The 17,857-nt window shown below is 42.6% G+C and overlaps 1 protein-coding gene across 2 annotated transcripts in view; it reads left to right on the plus strand.

Moving 5' to 3' along the window:
- Positions 1–17,857, plus strand: part of arhgef15a (Rho guanine nucleotide exchange factor (GEF) 15) — a 61,659-nt gene that overhangs the window by 43,249 nt on the left and 553 nt on the right. For both annotated transcript variants that reach the window (XM_077206338.1, XM_077206340.1), the window contains 4 exons: positions 1,154–1,308; positions 16,816–16,983; positions 17,148–17,227; positions 17,742–17,846. In XM_077206338.1, coding sequence (XP_077062453.1) covers positions 1,154–1,308; positions 16,816–16,983; positions 17,148–17,227; positions 17,742–17,846 — 508 coding nt within the window. The remainder of the gene's footprint in view (positions 1–1,153; positions 1,309–16,815; positions 16,984–17,147; positions 17,228–17,741; positions 17,847–17,857) is intronic.

A 17,857-nucleotide genomic window follows, 5' to 3' on the forward strand; every position in this document is an offset into this window, starting at 1 on the left:
GCAGTAATTAAAGAAGGTTGATTAAAAATATAATTTAGAAGAAAGGACTGTTATGAAACAATAGTTTTAAAGATATACCTTGTCTGTGGGTCATATTTGTGTATGTTGTTTTCCCCATTGTGCAATCTCCGTACAGCTTTCTGTAAACATCCAACATAGTATGAGGACTCAATTCAAATATATTTGCAGTCCAATTTTGGTGTGTTATTCTTTAAATAAAAGTGTGGATATTTTATTGGCTTGTATTTTTTTTAATTCAGTAAAATTATTGAATTTCATTAAAAAGTCTAATAATAATACAATAATAATAAAAAAAAAAACTAATTTAAAATAAGAAATTAATCATTTAGAAAAAAATAATTTTCGGTTTCAGTTTTCGGCCAAGTGCATCCAGAATCTTCGGTTTCGGATCAGAATTTTTATTTTGGTGCATCCCTACCTATAAATAATAATATGTTTTATACATATAAAGGGTTTGACATTAACTTTTTTGCTCAACAGCCACTGTGGCTAGTGGTTTTCCAAAGTTACTAGCCACTCAGCATTTTCACTGACCACAATTTGACATCGATACCATGGGGGAAAACTGCCATATAGATATTTTAATATTATCTCATAATTTAGCAGCCAGTATATTAGGCTACTGTCTCTTTAAGACCTGACGCACAGGCCCCATTATACTGTTTTATATAGCCAATATACTTGGCTGCGAGAATGAGTAAAATAATGCCGAAATTCAAGCCGTGTAACACCAACAATATTCACCCGGAGCAAATGAAGCGAGTGATTGACACATATATATAAACTTCCAAGGAGCCATATAGCAACTCATGAGACCCAGAAAATAAATCGATTGCTAAGCTGCATCAAAGAACTATTAAAAACCCTGTTCTAATCATTGTATTTTCAGCAATGCATTTTTAGTTCCGTCCAAAATACTATTGGACAGAACGTTCATTCTTGGGTGAACTATGCATTTAATCAAACTTTAGCTAGCAGATTGTTAGACATTTCTGAAAGTTACCATTTTCTTTTACTACATATAAAAGGCAGACATGTATTATTTAAATATGCCAACATAATTAATTTGTTTCTTTGCAGGATTTAACTGATACAATATGCAATAATAAGTTATGTTTCTTGATTTTTACAGGCCATTCCACTTGTTTCTAAAACACGATGTTTAGAAAAACAGGGGGAACTACAAGAGCTAAGCAAAAGAGGGTCTCTCTTCAGCATCCGCAACAAATGTACTCCTGTATACATGTTCCTCTTCAATGACCTTCTCATTCTCACCACTAAAAAAAGGTTAGAGGCAGATGGTTATTTAGATCAACCTTAAAGGTGAAGTATGCCGTCTCTGCATCACTATTGGCACCTAGATGTATTACAAAAAAAAGTTATTTTTTAAAAATTGAAAGTCCCTTTCGCACATCACTAATACAGTTGCTTGAGAAGCCATATCTTAAAGGGTTAGTTCACCCAAAAATGAAAATGATGTCATTAATGACTCACCCTCATGTCGCTCCAAGCCCGTAAGACCTCCGTTCATCTTCAGAACACAGTTTAAGATATTTTAGATTTAGTCCGAGAGCTTTTTGTCCCTCCATTGAAAATGTATGTACGGTATACTGTCCTTGTCCAGAAAGGAAATAAAGACATCATCAAAATAGTCCATGTGACATCAATGGGTTAGTTAAATGTTTTGAAGCATCGGAAATACATTTTGGTCCAAATTTAACCAAAAACTATGACTTTATTCAGCATTTTATTGTCTTCCGGTTCTGTTGGGGATCCGCGTTCATGAGTCTGCAGTGACGTTGATGACGTAAGACGCTGCTGACGTGTATGTGGTGCGTCCGTGTATTCGGGTTCAAATAAATATGGCTGGGCAAAAAAATGCAAGTCTTCCTCTGTGTGGAAATCCTTAGACATGTTTGTGAAGATTGTTTTGTTTCCAGCGTGCGTCTCCCTCAGACTGTAAACGAAGCTCGGGCGCACCAGACACACGTCAGCAGAGTCTTACGTCAGCGGACTCATGAACGCGGATCCACAACAGAACCGGAAGAGAATACAATGCTGAATAAAGTCCTAGTTTTTGTTATTTTTGGACCAAAATGTATTTCCTATACTTCAAAACATTCTAACTAACCCACTGATGTCACATGGACTTCTTTGATGATGTCTTTATTTCCTTTCTGGACAAGGACAGTATACCGTTCATACATTTTCAATGGAGGGACAGAAAGCTCTCGGACTAAATCTAAAATATCTTAAACTGTGTTCTAAAGATGAACGGAGGTCTTACTGGCTTGGAGCGACATGAGGGTGAGTCATTAATGACATAATTTTCATTTTTGGATGAACTAACCCTTTAATAGGTAAAAGTAAACTACTTTCAATCCAATGTATTAGGAACTATTTTATTTGTGTTGCTATGTGTCATGAGTATGCAACTGAATAGGCTAAGCTCCTAAAGAAGCTAATCAAGGTCTTCAGCATTACTTGTAAGCTGGCAGGTGAGTTTGATCAAGGTTGGAGCTAAACTCTCTGGGAAAGTGAACCTTGAAGGCCAAAGTTGAGAACCCCTGGTCTAGAGGGTATCCAATCCTGCTCCTGGCAGGCCACTGTCCTGCAGAGCTTAGCTCCAACCCCAATCAAACCCACCTGAACCAGCTAATTAAAGACATACTAGAAACTTCCTTGCAGGTCTGTTGAGGCAAATCGGAGCTAAAATCTGTAGGACAGTGGAACTCCAGGAGCAGGTTTTGTACACGATCATCTTGCTTATAATAAACCAATCCAACATATCTGCACCTGGCATATTTTTGACATGACGTACCACAACTATTTGAGGCGTTCAACACTGGACATTTCATAGTAAACGATGTACACTGGAACATTTTTCTGTCTGAATGAATCAGGTGCATTTAATTAAGTTTGAAGTTAAACTCTGCAGGGCTGTGGCCTTACAGGAACTGAGTTTGACACCTCTGGTCTAAATGCAGCATTATGTAACTTGCACTCCTGTCCTCAAAGTTGAAGGTTTTTTCCCCATGTGACGTATCAGCCATGGTCCCACACCGGCTAAACACCCTCTGGCTTTTGGTTAACGGTTAATGGACGCCACCAATGGTGGTGGCCACAACTGGAAGCACCAGTGACAGTGGGATGACCCCCTGGACCACAGGACTTGGGCTTGAGACTGCCTGACTTGAGACCACCAGACTTGAATTCCAATGAATTCTAATGGTCATTATGTATTGGCGAAAAATTCCCTTGAGGGCAACATCATTAAAGTCCACCAGACAACAAAGTTCACAAACCTCCTTGACATAGTCCTCAAAGAGATGATTCCCTTGGTGCAGACAAAGGAGGGAAACTGCTGGATTCATGGTTAGGTCTAGCTTTTTGTAACAATAGTCCACTGATGGCAAGTTAACGAAACAAATACAAAACAAAGACTTGACTAAGAAACTCACCAACAGAGGTTACAGGGAACGAAGCTAAACAAGGCACAATGGGAACATGAGGGTTATATATTCACAAAAACTAATGACTAACAAGATACACTTGTGAATAATCAATAAACCAATGACAAAACAGAACTGATGAAACAAGAACCAATGATAACATGACACATGAAACAAGGGAGCCAATCAGAATGAGGGAAACCAAAGCCACTAGAAGGCAAGCCTGCAACTTTCAGCCACAAAATGTAACGGCTAATGCTAACGCCAGGGATGGAGAAATTAAGCCTCTTAAATCTTTGAAGCTTTTCTCTGATTGTTTTGGGTGTCGAAAACAGTGCCATCTTGTGGCAGGTAAAATGTAACATCACTAGCTAACACTTAGGCTGTGTTGGTATGCAGGGAAGGAGACCAGAGGCCGGGTTTTTTTGGATGCCAATGGAGAAGAGGCTTCACTACACTGAATAATCCGCTTTTGCTAGGAAATAGCTTATCATTTAATGAATCGACTGCCTGTCCACTAGTCTTCAACATGTTTACACGGTTATAATAAAAGGATCCAAGAGCAAGAGTTGGCAGGATACAACAGTCTTTAATGGAAAATATAAACAAGGCAGTATTTCGTTATGGCCGAAGCCGAAGACTGATCTATCAAAGACCTCAATCATTTCGTCCTTAAAGAGCCCGTAAGAGTTGCAGCATGCAGATCGAGCCTCCCAAACAGACGTTCCCCACTCGTGTGCACGCCCCGTGAGAAGAGAGAGAATATATGCTATACGAGCCCGGTCCTCCGCATACGTCTGGGGCTGAAGAGAAAAAAACAACCTCACATTCTTTAAGAAAATCTCTCAACTCGGTGGGCTAACCAGTATAAGAGGATGAATTGTTGACTCGCGGCTCTGGGGGCAGCTGTCGGTAGTGAAACATGGATGATTCCTGGTGAAGGTGAAGTAAACGGGCAGATAAATCTGAGACTTGAGCAGCTAGGCCCCTGACAGCTTGATGAGCTGCGGCCAACTCTTCCTCATGTCTGCCGAGCACAATCCCTGGATCTCAACAGCCTACCGGATGGGTACCTCTGCTGGATCCATAAGTGGTCGGATTATTCTTTTCTTGAGAGATTAGACTTCTTGAGCCTCCGTAGGAAGTAGAGTCGCTGATGAGCAGACTTTACCATTGATGCGACGTGCAGGGACCAGGACGGGTCATCAGAGACATGCACACCAAGGAACTTTGTGCTCTTGACTCTTTCCACAGCTGCTCCATCAATGTGTTGGCAGGCGTGGCTGTCCACCAGCATCCTCCTGAAGTCCATGATCATCTCTTTGGTTTTGCTGATGTTGAGGCAGAGGTTACTATCATTGCACCACTTACTTGTAGATAGTGTTTTTACGTCATCTCTGTAGGCCATTTCATCGCCATTCTCAATGAGACCCAGGATGGAGGTGTCATCAGCGAACTTAAAGATGATGTTGGTACTGAGTTTGGCAACGCATTCGTGCGTGAACAGGGTAGTATAGTATAGTCAGGGGCTGAGAATGCAACCCTGTGGAGCACCTGTGCTCAGAGTCAGCCTGGAAGATAGGCAGCTACCAATTCTCACAACTTGCGGTCTGCTAGTCAGGAAGTCCAAAATCCAGTTTGCATAGTTGTGTGTTCAATCCTAAATTATAAGTTTTGCAATAAGTTTGGCTGGGATTATTTTATTTAAGGCGGAGCTGTAGTCGATGAACAACATTCTCACGTAGGTGTTTTACTTGCCCAGGTGTGAGAGAGCACTGTGCATCGCAAGGCTGATGGCATCATCTGTCGATACGTTTTTTCAGTATGCAAATTGGAGAGGGTCCAAGGTGTCCGGCAGGGAAGAGCAGATTTGATATTTGACAAGTTGCTCAAAGCACTTCATTATGGTAGAGGTCAGCGCTACAGGTCGGTAGTCATTCAGGCAGCTGACAACAGGCTTCTTTGGAACAGGGACGATGGTGATCTTCTTAAAGCAGGAAGGGATCACAGACTGCCTAAGAGAGGTATTCAAAATATCTGTAAAAACCTCTGCTAGCTGGCTGGTACAGACTTTAAGGACACAGCCCTGAACACCATCAGGACCTGGTGCTTATCATGGGTTGAGCACCCTGAAAGACCTGAACACGTCAGGTAGAGAATTTGTTTTAGGTTTATCCTATTAAATTTCCAGACGACAATGAAAGTATTTGTTCTCCAGACTATTTATGGTTTCATACAGAATGTCCAGTGCTTTACTCTTATCCGCCTGGAGGTATGTAGGTCAGTATGAGAATGACCAAACTAAATTCGAGTGGAAGAAAGAATGGACATATTTTAAAGGAGAAGTTCGGTATTTTACACTTAAAGCCCTGTTTTAAGATAGTTTCTGATGAAAGAAAACGGTTAAGATTGAAATTTGGACAAATGTTGCTGTCCCGAGAATCCCAACCCCCCAACCAACTCCACAATGGTTTCATAGGGGCACTGGAAGAATCATTAATAAAACGCATTAAACTTTAGTTTACAAAGACGTGAAACTCACCGATTGGTCTGGGCTGTTCACTGTTATGCTCACACAAAAATCGCTGCAAAAATGCTTTCCAACAGGTGTACCATTCGTTGTAAAACTGTGGACCTATTTTTCCAAACGCCTCACAACCAGACAAACTTCCGTTGAGAGCTTGAATAATAGACACTCCAGCCCAGTTGGTGGCGATAATGCACCTTTGCCAATGTTTGGATAGCATAGCCTACGATACCGCGACTGCATAAGACTACACAAAGAATACAAAAACACCATTTCCGTTTCCGGCGGCGGAGTAATACCGTACCTCACAGAACATCCAATACAAGTCAATGGAGTTGGACAAAAACTATGATAAAACTTGTTGGAAAGCATCTTTTGCAGCGATTTTTGTGTGAGCATATCAGTGAACAGCCCAGAACACCCAGCCCAGGTGAGTTTCACGTCTTTGTAAACTTAAGTTTAGGGGTGTACCCGACTAAGGATTTTCATAGTCGAATCAGAATCGTCAAGTCTTCCCTATAGTCGACTAATAGTCGAATCGTGTGTGTGGGGTTAGGGAGGGGGCGGGGCTTTAACATTTTAAAGCCGAGATGTGCAGAACATCACACAAAGTTATATAAAAAAATGTAGAAAAACATTTCGGATCAATACAACTAAGAAATAACATAACTAACTGCAGAAAGGCCACACTGCAGACAGGATTTGCATTTCACATGCAAATCAAATTAAATCGGCTAAATTGCCTGTGCGAGCAGGCTCTAAGTACCTACAGAGCGCAACATCTATGCACCGAAAAATAATCAACAATTAATTTACAGAATTAAATTAGAACAGAATAAACCTTTCTTAAAATTTTTTTTTTTTTTTTAAACCAAATAAGTCTGAATCAAGTCACAAGATGCAGAACAAATGTGTGCAAAGTGCCTAAAGTGCAGGGGAACATATATTCAAAACACAAGCCACAAATAGTTAAATTAGATTACCCTGAGTGATCAATAAATTAAAAAAAAATAAAGATATTATTAAAATATCGAAAGTATAGCCAGAATGGTCAACTTTGTCTTTTTAACTGCAGAAACAACAATAAACGCTGAACTCGAGTGACAGTTTATCTAAACATGTTCACAGCATCCAAAAATCAAATTAGAACCGGCTGAAATTTTTTGAAATCACTTGTACCCTACCTGATCGAGAGAGAAAAAATCTAGTCTTTCACTCTGTCTGTGTCTCTGTGTCCGTTTGAGTCTTTTCAAATTGTGTGCGCGGATAAAATACATTCTAAAACGCTTAACATGAAAAACGTTTAACGGCTTAATGTCCTAAGACAGTTATATTAAAAGATCAAATTCTACACACACCTTATTAATAAAGCATACTGTATAGCATACAGAAAAGCAGATGAGCCCAGAATATGAACGCAACGCGTTTAATTAAACGCTAATTTCCCTCCCATTGAAACCCGTTATTATAAAGAAAACGCTTTACGTGACTTTCTATAGGAGAAACACGTTGCGTTCATATTCTGGGTTCATCTGCTTATCTGCACATTGCATGGTTTCTTAATGAGGTAGCCTATTATACATTAATTAAGCCACGTAAAAGTGCCCTAGCGTTTTAAAAGCTTTTTTCACGTTAGGCGTTTTAGAATGTACCGAGGAAAACCAACTTGTTAACGTTGGCCTGCAGAAGTGCAATCATGGTTTTCCTGATGATAAATCCAGTCTGGGAAAATACCCTTTCTGATGGTGTGCATCCACTCTTTAGATTTTCTTATCCCAGACATTTTTAAAGATTTAAATCCCTGCCGCCAAAACGCTGCTCCTTCGGTCACGTATCGAAAGTGAAACTTAAATCTGTCACGGGGTGTTTGGATTTATTCATGCACGTTAAAAATATTTATTTAAAGCTTCTTCCTTTGCACATTTGTATTTACAGCATTATCATAATAGGCTCCTATATTAACGTATTGACAGAAAACCAGTACTTCTATGTGAAATCAGACATTGAGCACCCTTATATAACCTCTGCGAAGATTCGACTGTGAGATTGGTAGTCGAATCAGGCTCAGAACAGAATCTTCGACTGTTCGAGGTCACCCCTACTAAAGTTTAATGCGTTTTATGAATGATTCTTACAGTGCCCCTATGAAACCATTGTGGAGGTGGGGGGGTGCTACCACAGAAACCGAAAATTCTCTGGACATCAGCATTTGTCCAAATTTCAATCTTAACCATTGTATTTCATCAGAAACGATCTTAAAACAGGGCGTGTAAAATACCGAACTTGTCCTTTAACTGCAATGAGATCGGCATCTGGACAGCAGTGTTTAGCAACAACTGAAACATCTGTTCCTCATAGAGAGTTCACCATAATGCACACACCGCCGCCTTTGCGCTTACCAGAGTCTGTTGTTCTATCCTGGTGATGGATGGTGAAACCTAGAGGCGAAACAGCGCAATCCAGAACAGTATCGTCCAGCCATGTCTCAGAGAAGACAAGAACACAAAAGTTTCTGATGTCTCCCTGAAAATTTATCCAAGCATTTAGCTCGTCCATTTTGTTGACCATTGAACATTTGCTAGAAGAATACTCGGAAGAGGGGGTTTAAAAGTTTTTTTGCGTTCTGCACAGAATCCTGGCTCGTTTGCCTCTCTTACGCTTTTTTCTCCAACTCTGGCGCGGGTGCAAACAAGGAGGTAGATGCTCAGCGAAACTTATACTATCATAAAACTTTGAACAGCGGACACTGACGTCACTGCCATAGGCTGAGGTGCCTCTCATGATCCAAGTTAGCCTTTACGATTTCTCCATTGGTAAGAGATACAGACCTACTCATCCACTATAATAAGCCAATCTCTGGGGAAACAGGGGCTGTATTCGAAATCTCATGCTTCCCTTACTACATAGTAGGCAAAAAACAATATGTGACAAGAATTCACAGTATTCATAAAAGAGTAGGCACCCCAGATGACCTACTTCTTCCAGCAAGATTTTAAAGTGTGTATACAATGGATCCTTTAGGCCACAAGGCCATGGGAGAGGATTTGTGAATGGCAGGGATGCAAAATGACGCTGATGGTGAATGAAGTACGTCCAGATTCTATTCATACTTCACACACACATTCATATATAGAACATACTTTTTGACGGTTGTGAAGTAATTACTTATTCAAAATAAGTACATAACTCAAGAAAGTATGCGATTTGGATGCAGCCAAAGAAGCATGACGTGACCAGGAACTAAGACTGTGACTGAGTATGAATTACAAAAAAAAAAAAAAGAGATGAACAAAACCCAAAACTACTTTGGTTACTTCCGTAACCTCAGTTCCCTTAGAGGAGGGAACGAACTATTACGCAAGCTAGCCTACGCAATGGGAAAACCCCTTTTCTCGAGAATACTGAAGCCAAAACTTTAAAACGCAGTGTAGCTGCACAGCAGACACAGATGAGCGTGACTGCGGTAATTGGCTGTGCTGCGGCAACTGCTCAAACCTATGGCGAGGCAGCTCAGACGGGAACCCACTTCAACACGCTGTGCGTGCTTAATTTTGCTCCATACTGTAGCCCAAAGCAAGAAGCCTGAGGCCCATAGATGAGTAAAGTTATGAATCCCAATAGAAACCGGTCATTTGACGAGCCTCGTATAGGAAAGCTAGGAAATGGGCCTAACAGGGCCAAATCCTTATAATGTATGTATATAAATATATATAAGGACCGTAGTCCGAGTTTAGCCAGGACCAGATATGTATCGGACCCTATGGCCTAGGGGGGTTTGTGCTTGCACTTACACTAAAAGACCTCTCGCTTGCAAAGCAGGAATTTCCAGATTATAAAATCTGATAATTGTGGACGGCGAGGCCCAGCCGGCCACCGCACAAATATCTTCCATGGGTGTTCCACTTGACCAAGCCCATGCCTCTTGTGGAATGAGCTCTGACCCCTAAGGGGCAATGCAGGCCCCTAGATTCATAAGCCAGCATCTCAAATAGCATCTATTATCCAACGCGATAATCTCTGCTTTGTCACACCGTGCCCCTTGGTGCGGCCGCCAAAGCATAAAGAGCTGTTCTGACTGTCTGAATGAGACTGAATGCTCCACATAAACTCTGATAGCTGTGACGGGACAGAGTAAACTCGCGTCTCTTTCGTCTTCTGGTGAGAAAAGAGCTGCTAGTGACATAACCTGCGCTCTGAAGAGAGTCAAAAGCACTTTTGGAACAGGGACGGGATGGCAAATTAATCGGTTTGCCTGTGTGGGGAGTTCTCCTCAGCGGAACTGGCCATGGGGCTGTTTCCAGCAGCTGTGCCAGCCCAGAGAACAATAATTGGCTCTTCTAGAGAGGTGCTATTAGTAGCACTGCACACTTGCTCTCCTTGATCGGTTCGATGGCCTGTGGTAACATCGTGACCGGAGGGAATGCATACAGCAGGTGGCTCGGCCAATCATGGGCAAGCGTGTCCCTCCTCTTTGAGAAATTTTTTTGGCAATGAGTGTTGTCTTCTGAGGCGAAGATGTCGACCTTTGCCTAGCCGTAGATGCTCCATATTAGCTGAACCGTCAGTAGGTGAAGAGACCATTCCCCTGGGGGAACATTGTCTCTGGATAACATATCCGCACCCTGGTTCATAATTCCTGGCACATGCACCGCCCTTAGGGCGTGCAGGTTTTTCTGAGCCCATAAGATGAGGTTTTTGACCATGGTGTGCAGGTTACTTGATCTGAGACCACCCTGGCGATTTATATAGGACACCATTGCCATGTTGTCCGTCCGGACCAGGACGTGGTGGCCTTTTAAGTACGGGAGAACAGCTTACAGCGTTAGATCGACTGCTCTCATTTCTAGACAGTTTATATGTAGGCACTTCTCCAGGTCTGACCATAGGCCAGAGAAGGGCCTGCCCTCGTAAAGGGCCCCTTATCCTAGATTTGAGGCACCGGTCAAGATCACCTTTCGCCTTGAAACCACACCCATACTCACTCCTGACTGATACCAGTCGTCTGCTTTTCAGGGAGCCAGGGCTCTGATACAGCCATGGTTCGCTCTGATTTGTAAGTGGCCAGATCGCCATGCGTGAGTTGGTACACAGGGTTTTAGCCAGCGCTGGAGAGGATGCATGTGCAGTAGTCCAAGCGGGAGTACTGATGATGCTGAGGCCATAAAATTCCTCTGAAATTTCTGAAAGATGCCGCTAGGCGCTAAATAGTGAGCGCGCACTCTGATGTGAGGCGCGCTTTCATTTGTATAGAGTCTATCACTGTACCCAGGAAAGAGATACTTTGGCTGGGAGACAGTGTGCTCTCTGAAACGTTGATCCTGGCTTTCTATATGGCTGAGGAGCCAGGATCTGTGAGTTATCAATTGTTCCTCTGATTGGGCTATGATCAGTCAATCATCGAGGTAATTCAACACTCGCACTCCCCGCTGTCTCAAGGGGGATAAGTGCTGTGTCCATGCACTTTGTAAAAGCACAGGGTACCAGTGATAGGCCGAACGGTAGTATTGTGTACTGGTAACCCTGCCCCTCAAGGCGAATCTGAGAAATGGCCTGTGATGGGGCGAACTCTGGATGTGAAAATAAGCATCCATCAGATCCACTGAGATATACCAATCCCCTGGGCGAATCTGCGTCAGGATTTGTTTGGTTGTCAGCATTCTGAACGGTCGCATCATAAGCGCTTTGTTCAGGTGTATGAGGTCTAGGATGGGTCTGAGACCGCCATCTTTCTTTGGGACGAGGAAGTAAAAGCCAGACTCGCTTTGTGATACTGGGACTGTTTCCACAGCTCCCTTCTCTAACAGTTTCGACACTTCGGTGTGAAGGTCGTGAGCCACGCCTCTTCTCACTGTTGTCTCGACCACGACTGAAAAGCGCGGGGGTCTGCGAGCAAACTGTAGTGAGTAGCCTTGTTTTATTATGTTCAACACCCATTCTGTTATATCGGGGATGGCCTGCCAGGCCTCGGCCCGTATAGCTAGGGGTTGAATGGAAAACTGGGGACGGGCCGCCCAGCTGTTTAATGTTCGCGCCGCTATGAGCTGAATGCACAGTTTTCTCATGTGGGGGTGCATACTTCACAGTTGGCACACAATACACGTTTATAACATCTCCCGCACGAGCTGGGGGAAGAATTGATATTACGGTGGTCTTGTTTATGTGTAGAGTTGCAGACTTCATAGTGGGCACACGCATTACATTCATTACACTCTCTGCTGGAGAGCCTGATACTGTGTGAACAGTGCTTGTCTGTAGGAGTGCATGCTTCATAGTGAGCATATGATCTACTTTTAATGGGATCTCCGCACGTGTGAGTAGGGGTGCATGCTTCATACACTTAATGTGTTTCCAGCGTGGAATATTGTGGGAGAATTTAGGACTGTGGGAACAGTGCTTGTGTGCAGGGGAGCATACATTACAGTGGGCTCATAACCTGCATTTAGGATATCTCTAATTTATAGGCTTATCTCTAACGGGAGGGGCGGGATCGCTTCCTGTACGTAAGGCCGCAAGCGCAGTGAAGAGACGAGCATGTCCTAGTGAGAACAGCTGTTGTGACTTTGAGTGAATGCAGTTTCAACATGGCTGTATCTCAGGCAAGAAAACGCATACATTTTCTGTCCGAGTCATGTAGACAGTTCATACATGATGTGCAAATCGGACATTAAAATGTGCAGTTTCAGCGTGTCTGGTTTCCAGGCCAAAAACTCACTCATAGTGTCTGTCTGGGTCATGCAGAGAGCTCGAGAGGTCTGTGCATGACGGAAGGCATGTGGGGACTAGCCAGGCGTGCGTTCGATTGTGTCTGTCTGCTCTGGAATCCCTTGTGAGCGTCGCTTCTTTTCGCAGCTCGATCAAAGGGAGAGAGGAAGCGGGGGTTCTTCGTCGGCGAAAACAGGCAGACGAGCCCGCATTGTGGGGAGATCCATGTCGTCACACTCAGGGCAGCCGCCCTAGCGAGTGCAGCTTCCGCGTGGTCCGGGCCCAGACAGGAAGCGCAGAGGATGTGACGGTCTCCGCCGAAGAGAGGGCCTCTGATGAGGCACATTTTAGAAAGAGGAATTTGAAACAACGCCTCGGAATTGCTCTTTTAGAAAAAGTCTGACGCAACGGTGAACACACTACTGCATTAAAAGGATATAGTGCGCCGGATGGCACAGCAGAAACGGCGGGCTGAAATATCCGGAGGTCGGCGAAGTGGTGATTCGCTGAAGGAGATAAATCTGGGCTCCCTAGGCGAGGCCTGGTCCTTTTATGGATGTGGACCACACCCATTTTGGCGGGCTCTGACGTGTCAGGGCGCGAAATGCCCCGATTGGTTCGAGCGTCTGAGCTGCCTCGCCATAGGTTTGAGCAGTAGCCGCAGCACAGCCAATGACCCATAGGCATAGCCACGGGTGTGCCAGGGTGTGCCGGTGCCACCCACAGTGGCCTAAAAATAGATGCAGAATTATTTTTTAAAGTCTCAATCAAGTTTTAATCGTTAACGTTAAAAAAAATATCTGCCGAGTGCCGACATTAGGACTGCCAAACAATCCGCAAACAGCCGCTGGCTGTCTGACGGGAACAAGGTTGTGCTTTTGAGGCTCGCGCCTCATGAGGAGAAATGGAAACATTGAGTGCAGTTCACACAAATAAACTTAATGAACATATATCGTTCAAAAGATTCATGTGGAGTTTTTATATTTATAACATATGATAAAGTTAACCAACATCACACGACCACGAGTGCTGAATACCATCACAATTGAAAATGTGACACTGATTTCATATGACAGTTCAATAAACAAGTAATTAATATCAAGTCACTTACATTTTAGACACAATATTGACTGTTTTTGTTCTATTTGAGCAGCGAAAATAGTTCAAAAACAAAGATCACAGCAGAAGCACAGCGCATCTCACCGGATAACATAACCACATTACTGAATGATTCAGCGCTTTGAATGATTTTGTTGAGTCAAAGATTCAATGACCTATTAAAGGGTAACTAGATCCCTGGTCAGAGCCTGACTCCACCCACTGGCAATATTTGAAAAATGCTGGAAAAGTGGGCAGAGCCCAGCAGAGATAGAGGGGACGAACCGAGGGCGGGGCTGAGCAGGGGGGCATGCACCTTAGACCCGCAGTGAGGGATTAATTGACAGCTGCTGTCAGACTCTGAGGGGGCTTTCACACCGGCAGTTTAGTTCGGAACGGGCTACGGTTCGCATGAAAAATCACTAATGTGAACACTGTCATGTGGTCCCAGGTGCGCACTGGGGTACCGAACCCGAGACTGCCTGGACGAGGTGGTCTGAGTTCAGTTGCTCCCGAACCGTGCTGCGGTTCGCGTGTATGTGAAAGCAACACGGACTCGGGTACGCACTTTTTCAGGAATAAAAGTATCCCGCCCTTTGATTGTTTTTTTTGTTTTTTACCTTGGATACGAGCAAGAGTGATCCTGCAGTGTATTTGTGGATTCCAGTAAATTTTTTGACATTTGGGTGTCATTGAGTGTTTTAATCTTACAATATATGGTGTAAAAACGTCTGAGTACTACCCTCTTCAGGTTGAACGGTGGCTAATGCAGTTGAATTTTCCTATTGGATGTTTGTAGTGGTTCGTGACATAGCGGTTGCAGGTGACGTAGGCAGGTTCCATACAGAGAGATGCGTCTCAGGTGCACACCCCACTCCGCTGGGCTCTGCCCACTTTTCCAGCCTTTTTCATATATTGCCAGTGGGTGAAGTCAGGCTCTGACCAGGGGTTTAGTTACCCTTTAATGGAAATCCACTATCTCCTTTTGCAAACAGCAGAAAGACAGCTTATGCGACACACACACACACACACACACACACACACACACACACACACACACATTCTGTCATGCGCCGTGCACGTTTGCAATGAGGTAAGATGCACACAAACCTTGTTGGAGAGGTTTATACCTACCAGTGGCAAACCTAGGGAGATACCCATAGCTATGAAATTTGACAAGTCCAGTTAATTCATTAATTCATCCTGATCGTTTTCAATACTCGCAATTCCAACTCCTGACTCGCTACAGTGGTTTTGACGAAACAAGATGGTTTTTATACTGCAAAGGGCGTGGTAGCTCGTACCAAGGGCGTGGTGAGCTGGAACCTGCTTACGTCACCACCCACCCCTTTCGTCACGAACCACTGCAACCACCAATAGGAAAATTCAACTGCAGTAGCTACCGTTCAACCTGAAGAGGGCAGCACTCAGACGTTTTTACACCATATATTGTAGAATTAAAACACTTTATACCCAAATGTCAAAAAGTTACTCGAATCAATGAACAGCACTAATAAAGCCCCATTCTTAAAGATCATTAACTAAAAAAAGTTGGTTTAGGGTTTAGTTACCCTTTAAACAACTGCCTCATTCCTGAACAATTCAGCCGTTTGAACGAATCATTTTAATAAATGACTCAATTACTCACTTATTAATACGGTGATCTGCCGCCCCCTACTGATGGTTTAGTTTCGTGTTTAGAAGTAGGCTATCATTCTATTTGTATATTCAAAAAATAGTTAAAACAATCTCATAACATTATTTAATGCAGTTGTAATATTTCAGTGTATATTAATTAATTTGATTGGTAATAGCCATATCGTTTCTTACTATTTCAATTAAATTTATTGAATACATTTAAGAATTTAAAATGAAAGATGAAGCATATATTTAAACCGATTAGGGTAACATGCTCTTTATAAAGGTTAAAATATCATAAATATGCAGATTTAAATATGTAAAAGCTGACTGAACACTGATGAGAATACTGCCTCAGAATAAATTGTATTTACAACACCAAAAAATCCCATTTTTTTCTGGACAAGCAATTTTTTTACTAGGACGAGTGAATGACAGATTTACTTGTTTGAACAAGCACATGAAAAGCCTTAATGTTGAGCCCTGAGTTATATTTTATATACAGTAGTATTATGTTTATGTGCCGAGCCTGAGTAGGCCTATAGTTTTACACATCAGCCCAGTCTATTCTGTAAAGTTAGTGATACACCGGGTCAAGTTTTTTTTGCACATTTATCTGACAATAAATGTGGCACACCCAGTTTTTCTTATGCACACCCAGAGACGCTTTTCTGGCTACGCTAGTGCCATAACCGCACTCACGCTCATCTGTGTCTGCTGTGCAGCTACACTGCGCTTTAAAGTTTTGGCTTCAGTATTCTCGAGAAAAGGGGTTTTCCCATAGTGTAAGCTAGCTTACGCAATACGAGAGACCTCTCAAAAGGGAACCAGCGTTGCAACACTAGCTACAACCCAAACTCTGTTGGAAAGAGCTGGAAAGAGACTGGTGGAAAGTTTAAGTAAGAATAGTAGAGTATAAACAAAAAGGCATGTATAAGCACACTATTCAGTAGATGAGTTTTCCTGTTCAACATTTTATTTCCCTGAAGTTTAATGTTCCCATTAAGCAACTTGTTAGCAAGCAACCAACTTTTTCAAGACACAAATGCTTAAATCACAAGTGGAGTATAACTGATTTTACTCGTCTGCTCATTTAGTAGAGACTGCAAGACTTGAATTGGTTGTGACTGATGAGGGAGAAATGCAAAATGTGTAATGCTGGGGGGTTCCCAACAAGTTGGACGCAGTCCTGCGTTACCGGAATAATTTGCCTAATCTATATAAAACTTTTAGACCACAATGGAAATGCAGACATCAACAGGTATGGGGAAAAAAAGTTCCTGGGACAAATTGTTCCAAGTATTTTCGGTGGAGTGAGTCAATAAAGGGAATCTTTGACCTCATGTGGTGCCCTTCTCTGTCCCCCTCTCTTCTCAGTGGATGTCCAGACCGATTTGTGGTGATCGATCATGCTCATCGATCTCTGGTTCAGGTGCAGTCTACAGAATATGTTCTTGGACCACACTTGGATCATTGTTTCTGTCTGACCCTCCTGGAAAACCATCGGGGTCGCACCTGTGAACGACTGCTCAAGGCTAATACAGAGTGAGATGCATGTAGCTTAATGGTTTTATTCATACCTCTGGTTCTATTCAGAATAGAATAGAATAGATTGTAGTCACATGACCATTCCATTTTGGAAATAACCAGTATCTTTACATTTTTAAACATTCACACCTCCCTCATTCTTTTTAACACCCCCTCTCCAGGTCAGACATGCATAGGTGGATAGCTGCTTTCCCTTTGATTAAAAAGGCACTTGGAGAGGAGAAGATTTATGAGGACTGGGGTAAGCTTTCAATTCATTTAATCAGAGACACTGTGGGAAGGAATATGCAGTCCTTTAACATTTTCTTTAAATTGATATTTTAAATTGTCATTTACTCCAAATACTGCTATAGTATATGCCCCAATGTTTTAACTTTTTCCATGGAACACAAAATGATGACTAAAGCAGATGTGCTGTTGAGTTCGATATGAAAGTGGATGGTAACCACTAACTGTCAAGTTTCAAAAATTGTGATGCAAAGCTGCGAAATAACTTCTTTTGAGTTCCAATGGGTGAAAAAAAAAAGTTTTTAAAAAATGATTGTGAGAAATAACTCCACTATTATAATAAATTCCAAATATAGACTTCTAAGAAGCTTCCCCAATTATACTCTGGACAAGGTGTCTTTGTTACACAGTGCATCTTGCTCTATAAAGTGTGTGTGTGTGTGTGTGTGTGTGTGTGTGTGTGTGTGTGTGTGTGTGTGTGTGTGTGTGTGTGTGTGTGTGTGTGTGTGTGTGTGTGTGTGTGTCAGATTGTCCTCAAGTGCAGTGTGTCAGTCAGTATGTAGCAAAACAGGCAGACGAACTTAACTTGGAGCCATCTGATGTCATCAATGTACTGCGCAAAACCAGTGAAGGTACAGTAAAA

Source organism: Siphateles boraxobius, unplaced genomic scaffold (genome assembly GCF_051911475.1).
Source record: "Siphateles boraxobius isolate OS27281-9 unplaced genomic scaffold, OSU_SipBor_1 56, whole genome shotgun sequence".
Classification (NCBI taxonomy): Eukaryota; Metazoa; Chordata; class Actinopteri; order Cypriniformes; family Leuciscidae; genus Siphateles; species Siphateles boraxobius.